Genomic DNA, 14419 nt, shown 5'->3' with positions numbered 1-14419 from the left:
AAACATTATTTCCATAATATGTAATTTTAATTTATGAAACATTTCCAACATAAAATACTTGTTTTTCTTTTTTTTTCCTATTTATATAGAAGTGGTACACCATCCCCCAAACGGACATCCGTAGGTTCCAGGCCACCAGCAGTAAGAGGCAGCAGAGACCGTTTCACTGGGGAATCATACACAGTGCTAGGTAGGATAAAACAATAACTCTTAACAGTCTCAAATTAAAGGCACCACAGCCACACTGATAAATTTTCTACTCCTCAGAGCTAGAGCAGTTTCCTGTGTATTGAATGAATCTTTGCAGAGGTTTATCCCTATTGAAGCTTAATTACTTGGGGGCTTTTGAAATTTACTCATTAGTCATACTTTTAAAATTCTTATTTTAACTTACTCGTGATTCCTAATATAAGCATAACCCTTGAGAGGTTGGTAAGGAAGAAAATTCTGAAGAATTTTGTACTCAGGGAAAAAAAAAACTACAAAAGTAAAGTTAAGCAAGTACTCTGCATTTAGTGTCTGTATGTTAACATGATTATTTTCAAAGAGAAATTGAATTTAATTTTTTGAATTAAATTTGTGGAATGAATGATACATAAGAATCTGTGTAATTCCTGAGAAAGAGATTAGAGTCGAGTATCTTTCTTATCTTTTGTAGGAGACACTGCTATTGAAAGTGGACAACATTATTGGGAGGTCAAGGCCCAGAAGGACTGTAAATCCTATAGTGTGGGAGTAGCATACAAAACTTTGGGGAAATTTGACCAATTGGGAAAGACAAACACTAGTTGGTGTATCCATGTCAACAACTGGCTACAAAATACTTTTGCAGCAAAACATAATAATAAAGTCAAAGCTTTGGATGTTACTGTTCCAGAGAAAATAGGTGTATTTTGTGATTTTGATGGGGGTAAGTTTACTTACTTTTTCATAAGTCATTTCATCATAACTACTTATGTTTCAGTACTTTTCATTGGTAATCACCTCTACAGAATTTCTGTTAATATCATGGTAAGGACATTTTGGCCAACTAGGTTTTGATCACAAACATAATCTCAGTACTAGAGTTAGACTGGAAGGGCATATTATGTCTGCCTGGAGCTCTATAAAAGCACTCATTTATAATATGCTAAGTCTGAAATATTTTGCTAATTTTAGTCTTAAACACTAAAATTTTTCTTGTTTTTATTCCTTCCTTACTGTTCTATTACCCGTGTATAAACAATGGTGAAGTCAGATTTTTTGAGTTGGAATAAACCTTGGAAATTATCCAGTCCATCTTCCACACAATATAAAATTTGTATTACACTATTTCTGCAGGAGTTGCCACTTCTTTGCTCAAATAACTTTTTAGTCTGAACATTATTGTCTTAGAAGTCCTGTTTCTTGGGAGGGCTCTTGATTAGGTTTTTCTAAAATGAACTCACTTTACCTCTCTGTAATTTGTGAAAATGTTGTTTTTAAATTCTGACACCTGAATAAACACAGAATTATATTTTGTAATTCACACAATAATTCTTATTTGTTAAAATGCATTAAATTGATTTCTTTTCAAATCCTTATAATCTCCTAAAGTGATATACTATGTCAATGCATTTCTTAAAACATTGGTTTTACAATGTTTCTTTCCAAGTTGTCACTTTAAGCTAATAATGGAAAATTTTTATCATTTTAAGTCACATTGGGCCCAGACAATCCCATGCTGTCAACTTAATCACTCAAAAAAGGAAAAAAAAATTAATTTGGGCCAATTTATTTTTAGTGATGACATGTCAGTTTGGTACATTCTTTTTTACTTATTCCCTTTGAATAAGATAAACCATTTTCTACAGAATGACAAATTTACTGGTGCACTTTAAAAAATATATATTTTCAGCTACCAGGACAATATTTGCTTATCATCCTTTCTCCTTTCCCATATGGTTATTTTATATAGATGATAGGGAGAAGTAATTTTAGCTAACAGCATAGAGTACAAAGGGGGAAGCTGTAATGTAGGATGTAATCAGATTCTGAGAGCCTTGAAAAAATGTTTATAGACTAGTCTTTAGTAGTGGGGAGGGTTGGCTGTGTACATTTTAGAAAAATATAGTCATATGATGATAATCTTATATTAGAAATATTAGAAAGTAAGTGATTAAAAGATGGAAGAGATTACAAAAATAAAGAGCATAAGATGTTTTAGGAGTTAGTCTAAAGTATAAGGCATGACCATGTTTATTTTGTTAACTATTAAATTGTTATTGCCTGCTAAGTGCTTTTAACACAGGAAGTCCTAATAAATATTTGTTAAGTGATTGGCAACAAAAACCCAAGCAATTGGAAATCAAGAATGAAATTGATGGTGTAAAATTTATAGAACTTGGTAACTAAATATAGATTGGGGGAAGAGACAAAGAAGAATGGAAGGCAGCTCTGAGGTTCCAGCCAGTGTGACAAAGAGGATGGCAGTGTCAGTGGGTTAAGGAACAGAGAGAGTCCAGTGGAAAACTGAGATTATAGCAGGACAACCATGTGACATATTTAGCAAACATTTAGAAATTCTTGAACTCAGAAGTAGAGCTGAAACTAAATATTTGAAGCAGCAGCACAGAGTGACTACTGAAGATTACACAGAATAATATGCTTGAACATTATTGCACTGTTGTTACTAACTTTGCAATCATGTAGGTTGCTTCATGTTTTGAGATAATCATATATATAAAGCACCAAGTACTTTAACAGTATACATAAATGTTAGTTTCTTTTTCTTACTCTCTGGTAGCAACTGGTTTATTAAGAGAGCATTTCATAAATGCTCTCTTAACACAGACAAAGCAGCTTTAAAGCAGAATAGGAGGAAAAGGAAGAGAGAGAAAGTATCTTTAGGGTTAGGATTCAAACCAAGAATATAGTCATTAAAGAAAGGCTTCGAGAACTAACAACAGTCCTATGGAGGTCATCAGATCAGATTAGATAGGAGGTCAGATGGAGTTATTTTAAGGCATGATCCTGTTGAAAGACAGACTGTGAGGGGATTTGAAAATTAACAAAGCTGAAGCAGTGATGAATATACTATGATTTCAGAGACTGGAGTATGAGTCTGGCCTTAAGTAGTTAGTATTTTAAATATAGTAAGCCTTAAATAAATAGAGGATTTGGGTAGAGTAAAAATAAGGAGGAAGAAACTTCCTTGTTTTTTTACTGGGCTCATGAAAATTTTTGTTAAATAATGATAAATAGTTTATAGCTGAATAAGTACAACAGTGTCAGATTATGGTGAAACAGTATGGAGATCTTAAAAACAAGGGGAAGAAGAAGAAAATTGGATTTGGGCATTTTCTTAAGCACGTTCACTGATTTTTCTAGTGAAAGTAAGTTCAATCCTTAGAGTTTGTAATAAAAAATTAATGCAAAGATGGGCCTTAAGTTATTATTTTTGCATGACTACACATTAGACTTTATTAGAGTTATAATTTCTTGTATAATAAATAAAAGGCTTTTTTTCCCTCTTCCTTTTAGGTCAACTTTCTTTTTATGATGCAAATTCAAAACAGCTGCTGTATTCTTTTAAGACAAAGTTTACTCAGCCAGTACTGCCTGGTTTCATGGTTAGTACCTAATTTATATTTTATTTAGTTTGACAACTTTAAGAAGAATAATCTTTATTATTTGGGAAGCAAACATCCTATTTTTTTCTTCATAGTCATCTCCCTTTCTCCATTCCACTCTCTGAAATATGCAATTTTTTCTGTACAATTTTGGTATACTTTGTTGAAGTCAATGTTGATAAATAAAGGTACACAAATCATAAGCATGTAGTTTAGTGAACTGTTATAGGACTGTATTTGCTTTTGTAACTAGACCCTAGGATAAGAAAGAGAACATTACCAGAATCTCAGAAGCCCCTGTGCCCATTTCCAGTCCCTAATGGCTCGTCTCCAAAGTGTAACCAGTACTGTAAATTTAAATACCTTAAGTTCATTTACCACTTCTTTATATATAAGTGGAATTATATCTTTCTGACTCCAAATTATATATGTGAGGTTTATCCATGTACCATGTTGTAATTCCTTCATTCTCACAGTTATATAGCTTTCCATTATATGACTATATAATAATTTACCCATTTTAATTTAGTTGAATATGTGGATGGTTTCCATTTGGGACTGTATGTGTATATAATTTCAGATCTACTCAGTTACAGACTTATTTATATAAGAAAAATTCATATTTCATACAAATTGAAACATGGATTTGAATTCCTTATTTTTAAGCAAATGTTGTTGCTCCTTCCAATACCTTAACATTCTACATTTCTCCATAAAGTTAGGCTACTGTGGGAAATTCCAAGATCCAGTTAAGGTCACCATTACTTTGGTGAGAACTTTCCTTGATGTGGGGACTCCCTGTATAAATCAGATGATATAATTCAAGTACAGGTTCTGTGGAGTGTTTTATGTGTGTAGTCTTTCATTACCCCTAAATATAATCCCCCAATATGAAGAGGAAGTATTTAGGATATATATGGGTTGAAAACACAGTGCTTTAAATCTCATGACAAATAGTATTTTTTTATTCTAGATACCCTAAAATATTAAACTTAATGCTAACAAAGACTCCTGGTTTTTCACTGAAATCAGAAGTAAATAGTGAATAAAGTTATTGCTCATGGAAAAATTATTAGAAGATATTAGATGGATTGTTTCTCTCTTTTTTATTTTTTTGTTGCCTTTTTTTTTTTTTTTCACTTTACTACAAATCTCCACTGTATTGGATATTTTGGGCTGTTTTTCCAAATTGGCCAATTAGAGACAAATTGTTTACCATATGGAACTCAGAAGAGATTTTTTTTTCAATTCGTAGATGTACTTTTATAAAAGATATTTCACTTGTAATATGAATCTATTTCATGTAGATAGGTACTGAGTTTATTCATTGTTATTTTCATTCCATATAAGGAGACTAATTACACATCTGCATCATAAGATGCTTTACAAAATTATTTTAAACTTGTTTTTTTCTTCTTTTAAGTCTTTTGTTTATTAAGTAAATGAGTATTAATATTTTCATATATAAGATTAATTTTTAAAGCCAGGTTTATGAGCTATAATTTATAGTATTGTATAATTCTGTGGGTTTTGACAAATGCAAAAACAAAACCACCATCATGATCAAGATATAAAACATTTCAGCACTATAGAAAATTTCTTTATATTCCTTTGTAGTGGACGCCTCCCATTACACCCAGCCCTAGTAATACGTAAACCATTTTTAGTCCCTGTAGTTTTGCTGTTTCCACAAAGTCATGTAAATGGAATTGTAAGGTATATAATCTTTTGTTTATGTAGCATAATGCATTTGAAACTCATCCATGTTGTTGTGTTTGTTAGCTTTTTTTTTTTTTTTTTTTTTTTTTTNTGCTGAAAAAGAAATTAGGAAAACTGCTCTCATTCACAATAACCTTTAAAAAAAAAGTAAAATAAAATACTTGGGAATTAACCTAATGAAGGATGTGAAGGACGTCTACATTGAAAACTAGAACACTGAAGAAAGAAATTTAAGAAGACTTAGAGGATGGAAAGGCCTCCCATGTTCTTAGATATGCAGAATTAATATTGTCAAAATGGCCATACTACCAAAAGTATTTGATGCAATCTCCATCAAAATGACATTTTGCACAGAACTAGAAAAAGCAGTTCTAAAATTCATTTGGAAAAATAAGAAACCCAGAATAGCTAAAGTAATCCTGAGCAAAAAAGAGTTATGATGGAGGTACTGCAGGCATCATGATACTGGACATCAAATTATACTACAGAGCTATAGTAGCAGAAACAGCATGGTACTGGCACCAAAACAGACATGAAGACCAATGGAAATGAATAGAAAAACAGAGACAAACCCACATAAATACAGTTATCTGATGGTAGACAAAGATGCCAAAAACATGTTGGAGATAATACACACTTTTTAATAAATAGTGCTGGGAAAACTGGAAATCCACATGTAGAAGAATGAAACTTGACCCCTCTCACCCTACACAAATCAACTCAAAGTGGATCAAAGACCTAGGAATTAGACCAAAAATTCTGCAACTACTAGAAGAAAATGTAGGCCCAATGCTTGAACATGTTGGCACAGGAACCAGCTTCCTTCATGAGACTCCTAAGGTCCAATAAATAATACCAAAGATCAATAAGTGAGATGGCATCAAATTAAAAAGCTTTTGGCTGGGAGTGGTGACACATGCCTGTAATCCCAGCAACTAGGGAGACAGGAGGATTGTGAGTTCAAAGCCAGCCTTAGCAGAAGTGAGACACTAAGCAACTCAGTGAGACTCTGTCTCTAAATAAAAACAAAATTGGGCTGGGGATGTGGCTCAGTGGTTGAATGCCCCTGAGTTCAATCCCTGGTATAGAAAAAAGAAATTGCATGGCAAAGGAAACAAGAGTATGGAGAGGGCCTTGAGAATGGGAGAAGATCTTTGCCACGTGCTCCTCAGGTAGGACGCTAATATCCAGAATATATATAAAGAACTTAGAAAACAACATTAGGAAAAACAACACAATAAATAGGCAAAAGAACTAAATGGACACTTCTCAGAAGAAATACAAATGGTCATAAATATAAGAAAAAATGTTCAGCATCTCTAGAAATAGGGCAATGCAAATCAAAACTACATTGGTATTTCCTAATGGCAGTTAATAATAAATGTTGGTGAGGATGTGGAGGGGAAAGTATACTCTCATTGGTGTGATTCCAAATTATTGCAACCACTCTCACTTCTCAGTACGTATCCAAAAGATGTAAGATCAGCATTTTATAGGAATGTAGCCACATCAATGTTTATAGCAGCACAATTCCAACAGCCAAGTTATTAAGCCAACTGAGGTTCCCCTTCCAACAAATGAATGGATAAAGAAAAAAATATATACACACACACACACAGACACACACACAATGGAGTATTACTAAGCCACAAAAAAGAATGAAATTATGACATTTGCTGGTAAATGTATGGAACTGGAGACTATAATGCTAAGTGAAATAAGCCAGTCCCTCAAAGTCAAAGGTAAAATGTTTTCTCTCATATTCAGAAGCCAGTCCAGAATAAGGGAGGAAGGGAGTGGGGGAGAGAAAAGGTGAGGGAATTCCATCAGAATTGAAGAAAGATTAGTGGACTATATTAAGGGGATTGAGGGGCAGGGAAGAGGGACAGGCTAAGGGAAGAACAGTGGAATGAATCTGATCTAACTTTCCTATGTACATATATGAATATACAATCTCACCATCATGCATATCCATGACATTAATTAAAAAAAAACTAATAGATCAGGAGAATAGAGGGAAGGAACATGGGGAGGAAAGAGAAGGAGGAAAGGGCAAGTACTGAGGACTAAATTAGAGCAAATTATGTTCTTTTATAATTATTTCAAAATGAATCTTAATATTACATATAATAAAAAGAACCAATAAAAATTCTTTTTCCTTAAAAGCTTTGTAAAAAGCTACCAAAATGTTTGCCACGGTGGCTGTACCATTTTTGCATTACAACAGCCATGTTTAAGTTTTTCATATCCTTGTATCATTTGGTATTGTCAAATTTTTCTTACTGTCCACAAGCCATTTTCTTACTGTCCATAAGCCATATATAGTGGGTTTTTTATCCTGTTGTTATTTGCATTTTCCTACTGACAAATTATGTTGAGCATATCTTTTCATGCACTTATTTTCCACTTGCATAATTTCTCTGGTGAAGTATGTGTTACAATTCTCTACTCACTTTTCTTGGGATATTAATTTGTTTTCTTATTGTTTTAAGAGTTCTTTATAAATTTTGGGTATAAATGCAAAAATTTTTGCAGATGTTACCTCCCAGTTCATAGCTTGACTTTTCATTTTATAGACATTTCCAAAGTGAAGTTTTTTATTTTCAGATGAAGTCCAATTTATCCAATTTTTTCCCATTTGTGGATAATGCTTTGCCTATACGTACCTATACATATGTATGGCATACAGGTCACAAAGATTTTCTCTTGTATTTCTTCCTAAAGTTTTACAGTTTTAGGTTCTCTTTTTAGGTCTATGATCCATTTTTAGTTAGCTTTTGTATAGTATAGTTGGAGTTTCATGTTCTCTGTATATTGATATCCAGTTCTTCTAGTACCATTTGTTGAAAAAGATTTTAACTTTCTCATTATCACCTTTGTGCTATTTTGATTAAATATTTTTCTAAGTCAATTAAATAACTTTTAAAAGGTAACCTATAAATTTTATAATTTGAGGATTGATTTGTGTTTTGGGAGTTTATCATTACTGAGCCTGCTAGTTTTAAAAATTTAGAATGTTAATTGTATTAGTTATAAATTTTACAGAGCAGTAGATTCTTTGGTTAAATACGCTGTGTAGTAAATACCGAATGATACAGGATATAATTGAGAGTGAGTATACATAAAGAACTTGAATTTTCCTTGCACAAACTAATGATAATTTAGATGGTCCATATGTTCATATTTTAAGCATCTTGACTTTTTCAAATCTTTTTTACTTTATCAAATCAGTATTTTTCACATGCAAAGCAGTTATATCTTTCATAAATTCATTCATATTTTTCATAATTAATAGAACATGGCAAGTACATATGGATGTTGTCATTTGCAGTTTTCTTAGAAGTCCTTCTCAAAAAATTATTCAAGTTCTTATTGTTAAAAACACAGGGAAGAAATCAAATGGTTTTTATTCTGTTAACACAGGGTTGTTAGATTCCTATGGTAACATCAAAACCAAAAGCAATGATTGGAATAGGGAAGTTGATTCTTTGTACACTTTCCTTGGTTGTGAAGGTTAACATCAGTAATGATAGCCAGTTTCTTTTGCACAGATTGATCCAGTTCAGTTTCTCAATTTCTGCAGCCCTGAGTTTCCACTCTTGGGTTCAGCTTTGTTGGCTTCAGCTACCACAAAGACTTCCTTTTGGCCTTTGCAGCTTTAAAAGAATACTGAGCCTCTCTACTTCCCCTCAGCTCAAATATGAAGGTTATCAATTTGGGATCTGTCAATTTTCATATGCATGGCATTTGCCTTTCAAATAGAAATTTAAGAATCATTTAATTTCTTAAAAAAAAAAAGAATCATTGAATTTCTGATTTGAGTTGAAATCTGACTTGAGATTTGTTTTTGTCTTTTCTTAGGTTTGGTGTGGTGGACTTTCTTTGAGTACTGGGATGCAGGTTCCAAGTGCTGTGAGAACACTTCAGAAAAGTGAAAATGGAATGACTGGTTCAGCCAGCAGCCTGAACAATGTTACTCAGTAACGCCTACGCAGAATGTTTACCCTCCCTCTTGACTGGGTGGCCTTTTCTGTGCAGTTACCTATCACAGAAATTTGTGAGTGGTGGAAATCAGGTTTGCTATGTTCTGCTTTAAGGCCTGGAATCTCTTAGCTTAAGCATCTAGTATGAAGCATTTACAGGAATCTACTGTGCAATATCATAGAAGCAAGCAGTTCTGGAGCAAGAAACTGATGTTTTGAAGAGTAAATGGGAAAGAAGGCAGTGTTTAAATATTTATATAGAAACTCGTTTTTGTGTTTCTTTAATTACTTTTGTTCTTTTAAAATGTTTAATTACATTTGGTAATCCTAGGGCCTGAAGTGAAAGGCTTTAAAAATTTGCTTTTCTTTCTTGACTTTCTTTTTTCCTATCTCATCACTACCTGTTATTTAGTATACACTAAATCTTTAAAATTACATAGCCCCAGCCCCACCAAGGTTTTCTAAAAATTGAAATCATTGATTGGGGACAGTAGAAGTTTGTTTTTTTTTTTTTCTTACAATGGTGTATTTCCCCCTTTTATAAATAAGTTGAGTTTTGCTAAATTAACCTATTTACTGACTAGTTTTTATCTCATCTTCTACTTTCCAGAATATATTGGTATTTCTCTTGTAGTTATAACTCCAAATACAGAGTGAATATGAAGAATTTAAAAAGCTTAAAATCACCCAGATTTCAGTTTTGTATCTGCTATAGTAACACAATGGCAAAGGGTTTGCTCTGACTACTTTGCATTCCATCACTTTGAATGTTCAGCAAGATTTTTAAAAGCCTTATGTTTTCTGGTATTGTTGTCTACTTTAACCCTACCTTTAGTAGTTATCTTTGATAAAATTCCCCACTCATATTTGGCACTGATTGTAATTATACTCATTTTTTTAAAAAAATTAATAGGAATGAAAAAATTTTTAACATGGTTAAGGGTAGAAAACCAAAGGGATGTACCTAAAAGTATTCTTTAGTAATTATTTATTCTTTTTAATAAGATGTAGGAAAGGTTGAAACAACTGGGAAAAAATCTACATATCTCTGACTTAATTGGTGTGTTTTTCAACCAACCATTCAGAGGTTTTGGGGGTTTTTACCCCCTTATCCTTTTTGCTAAAGTCATATGCTTTTTAAAGGGGTATAATTCTTCTAAAAATCAACATAGTCATGTTTCCCAGCCTTGGGAGTGGTATATTTAAATTTAAACAATGAGTGGTATTGAACAGAACAAATCTATTCTTAAAAAATCGATCAAAGTTTGTTACTCAAGTCCTTTGAGCTAAACTAAAAGTTATAATTACAGTATTTAAGATTTCCTTGAGCATTTTAAAGAAATTAAAATTTATATTTTACTTAGTTTTTAATTTCTTTTATTCTTTCATTCTCATTTTAAATATCTTGTAATATGACAGCCTTCTTCCAGAAGTACCTTTGTTGCTTACATTTGAGTTGTTTTCTATAAAAAGACCTGCCCTCTTAAAATTTACTGCTTACGATATGATGTTTTGTTTCATTGATAAAAACAGATGTAAATGAGGACTTACATTTGACCTGGGGTATTACTTTCTTTTCTAGAGGACAGATATCCACACTATTATCTAATAATAGGTTGGTAATTTTAAAGACTGTAAGGCAGTTAAGGGAATAAAGTATGTCAATAGATAGTCTTGAGTCTCCAAGTATAATTTTGGTTTTTGTTTGTTGTATTTGGAAAGAAATTTTTGGAAAGTTCTATTCCCTATAGAAGGGCTATTCTAAGACCCAAGGAAACAGGAATTTATTCCCTTTCACACTCCAAAGCAGTAATTTAGTGGAGTGGCTTTGTGTGAAAAGCTGTACACAGTATATTTTAGCAAATACAAAACAAAAAAACCCAGATGTTCTTGTATAGAATTTTTTTACTATTATGTATTATATAATTGTCTTCTCATTAATTCAGTGCCTTTTTCCTCTAAGCATGCTCTTTCTTCATGCCTCATGCAGTGTCAACTGATATTTAAGCCAGACATATTACAGTTGTGAGAGCCTTCTGTTGCAAGGGCATGGGAAAAATGAAATATTAATTGGGCTGAAAGAGTGCATACAATTCTTTTTTGTGTTCTGCCATCATTTGGAATTTGCATATAAATTTTCTAACACTCATTTGCAAAATGTTCTAATTTCATTGGGAATTAATTACTAGCAGCTTTGTAGTACTAAATTCAGTAAATCTGGAGTCCAAGCTCACATCACATGTAATACTTGATATTAAATTATACCATCATTACATCAAAATTAGAATCTGAAGGCTCCCTCTCTGCTGCTGCTTCAGGGTCTCTAAATTAAGAGCAAAATGTGAAGTGTTTTAGTTTAACAATTTTAAGTTGGATGAAAAAGTCTGTCATCCTCATTTTTAAACTAAAAAATAATTGAATATAGTGCCTATTTAAATAATCTCAAATAAGGTAACTATTAACTTGATAATATTTAACATTTTCATTGATGTTTTGAGTTATAATGAGCTCTCTTGCTCAATTCATTATGGAAAGTTGCTAAACACTTTTAAATATCCTTTATTGCTTTATTTACCTTTTGTTTTGACAGGTCAAACATGACTGCTTTCTATAAAAGAAATGCATGAGAAGTTGACTATCGTAGGTGCAAAAATTATGTTTTATAAAAATATGCATTAGTATTGCATTTCCCTCTTACCAGTTGAATTCCAAGCCAGTTGTATTAAACTGGATATAGAAATGAAGGAGCTGCCTTAAGCACTTTAGAAAAGGAAATTTTCTACAATTCATTTTGACACTTGCAGTTTACCATGTCACATACATCTTTAACTTTGGTAAATATGTATATACCAAGCATTTAATAATAATGCACAAAGAAATTTAATATACAGTAATTATTTGAATGTTCCAGGTATAGGTGAATAAATTTACAGTATTAGGGGCATGTCTTGTCTGTACATGGGTTTAATTATTGGCATCTGTACCATTTGACAAACCATTAACTACTGCTATACAGCTTACCTTGTTCTGCAAATAGTAATCATTCCCTGTGTTATATAAAGTGACATATTAACTTGCATTTATTTTCTCATTTATGAAATTAAAGCATGAATAATATCATGTATAATTTGAACTGTGATCCTTGGTGGTATAAATAATAAAAGTAAATATTTGTGATAAAATCTTTTAATTAGGCTAAGATATTGTTTCATGACTTACTTAGAATAATTAGGTTTTTTTATGTTTCCATAAAATTTTTGTTATTTGTATATTATTATTTCTTTTAAAAACAATTTTGGAAAAGGATATATGTTAAAAATGATTATTCCTCAAAGAGTTTTAAAAGAAAGTATAACATCTTATTATGAAATATGTGATTCTGGGGTTTAAAAATTTGGCAATTTTCAAATCATCATAATTTCTTAAAGAATGTATTTATTAGATCTGTGTTCATTGATAGGCTAATTCATAAAACAAATATTTGAGTGTCTGTGATATGGCAGTGAAAATTTTATTACTTTGCATTCACATTTTCAAAACTAGTGTATTCAATTTATTGTGCAGCTAGTTTTGCTTCTTTTTAGTATGCTGAGACTGCATTTTAAAAATAATGTTTTGTTAAAAAGTCAGAAGTGTTAAAAAGTAAATTTGTTAGTTTTTAAAAAGCTCAAATTAACTGCGTATAATATGGTTCACTTTTATGTAATCACATAACATAGGTTCAGCAAAGCTTATTTCTTGAGTTTATTTTTACTAGATATAGTCTTTCAGAGAAGTGTATGGTCACTCTGTATACAGGTAACCATAAAATTATTTGTTATTTTTAACCAAAACTTACATTTCATAATGCCAGCACTGGAGTATTATGAAAGATCATGTTTTCTTAGCCATCATAGCAAGATTACCTCATGTTCATAGTAGTTTTAGTGGGTTTTTTTTACAGTATTTACATTTCTGCAATTATGTGTGATTTTTAATGTCACATATGATAGCACTGTTACCTGGAATATATGATTAACCTACATAAACATTTTTAATTGGTGTTGGACATGTCATATAAAGGTTAGTACTGGCTTAATAAACAGATACCAGAAATTGCCACGGTACTTTTCTCCTTGGACTACCCAATTATTAAGCTAAAAGTATTTGTTATTTCGGGGTCAGTATAGGGTACTGACTTTTGATTCATAATCTTTTAAGTTATATTTGTTTAAGGTGATATGTTTTCTTAATAATACCCAGTCAATATATGTTAGTCCTTAGGAATGGATGTATAGAGGATTTCACAGTAATGTAGGGCAGAAGGTAGGTGAACGTGTTTGCTTTGGCTTGGCACTTATTAAGTTTGGACTAATTTAAAATAAGTCAAATTGTAAGTGATTGGCAAAAGCCATTTTATTAATATTGGAACTTTTTGGAGAGCACAGAACAATGAGAATCCATCTTTTAAAAACATGTATAAAACATTTCTGATATCTCTAAGGTACCAAAGCACTGAGTCTAATTCACCTAATCTAAGGGAGACTCTTTAAAATCAAATTTATAACTAATTCATACTATAAGATACATAATAGCTAAAGTTTTAGATTAATATAATTTATATTAAAAACCACTAGTCTTTAAAATACCTACATGTGATATTAAGATGATTTTGGCATCTTTTTCAAAAGCATTCAAAATTTATCACCTTAGCTTTATCATATACTAGGTCTGTGACAATTGTGTAAATCACTCATCACCTTTGGGCCTCTGTTGCCTTACTTAACTCATTATGTCTCAATTTCCCAAATATAAGACACCTATAAAAACCTATAAAATTGCTCAATTTAAGTTTTTATAGGTGTCCTATACATAGGAGGAGACAGTGGGTTAAAATAATTGTAACTTGTTCAGCCTACCTCACAGGGCTGTTGTGAGGAATAAATGGATGGAGTATGTGAAATTGCTTCAACAACAGCAAAGTGATATGTAAATGTAAGCTGTTATTTTTAGTTAATGGATTTAAGTGTTCGGATACTTCTAAATGCCATTTACTTTGATAAAGCATGTTCTTAAAGTGGTATCATCATTGATTTTAAATGTGATTTTTAAAATAAAACCTTTTATCAAGATGTCATATAATATTAA

General features: G+C 31.7%; 1 protein-coding gene across 7 annotated transcripts in view; it reads left to right on the top strand.

Moving 5' to 3' along the window:
* Positions 1-14419, top strand: part of Fsd1l (fibronectin type III and SPRY domain containing 1 like) — a 51668-nt gene extending 37249 nt beyond the window's left edge. For 5 of the 7 annotated variants that reach the window (XM_048783267.1, XM_015492230.2, XM_048783270.1 and 2 more), the window contains 4 exons: positions 90-190; positions 659-910; positions 3502-3590; positions 9171-14419. In XM_048783267.1, coding sequence (XP_048639224.1) covers positions 90-190; positions 659-910; positions 3502-3590; positions 9171-9293 — 565 coding nt within the window. In that variant the 3' untranslated portion in view covers positions 9294-14419. The remainder of the gene's footprint in view (positions 1-89; positions 191-658; positions 911-3501; positions 3591-9170) is intronic. The other 2 variants (XM_048783268.1, XM_048783269.1) reach the window with 1 other exon arrangement.

Source organism: Marmota marmota, unplaced genomic scaffold (assembly GCF_001458135.2).
Source record: "Marmota marmota marmota unplaced genomic scaffold, marMar, whole genome shotgun sequence".
NCBI lineage: Eukaryota > Metazoa > Chordata > Mammalia > Rodentia > Sciuridae > Marmota > Marmota marmota.
Note: the sequence above shows the minus strand (reverse complement) of the source record. Positions and strands in the feature narration are given on the sequence as shown.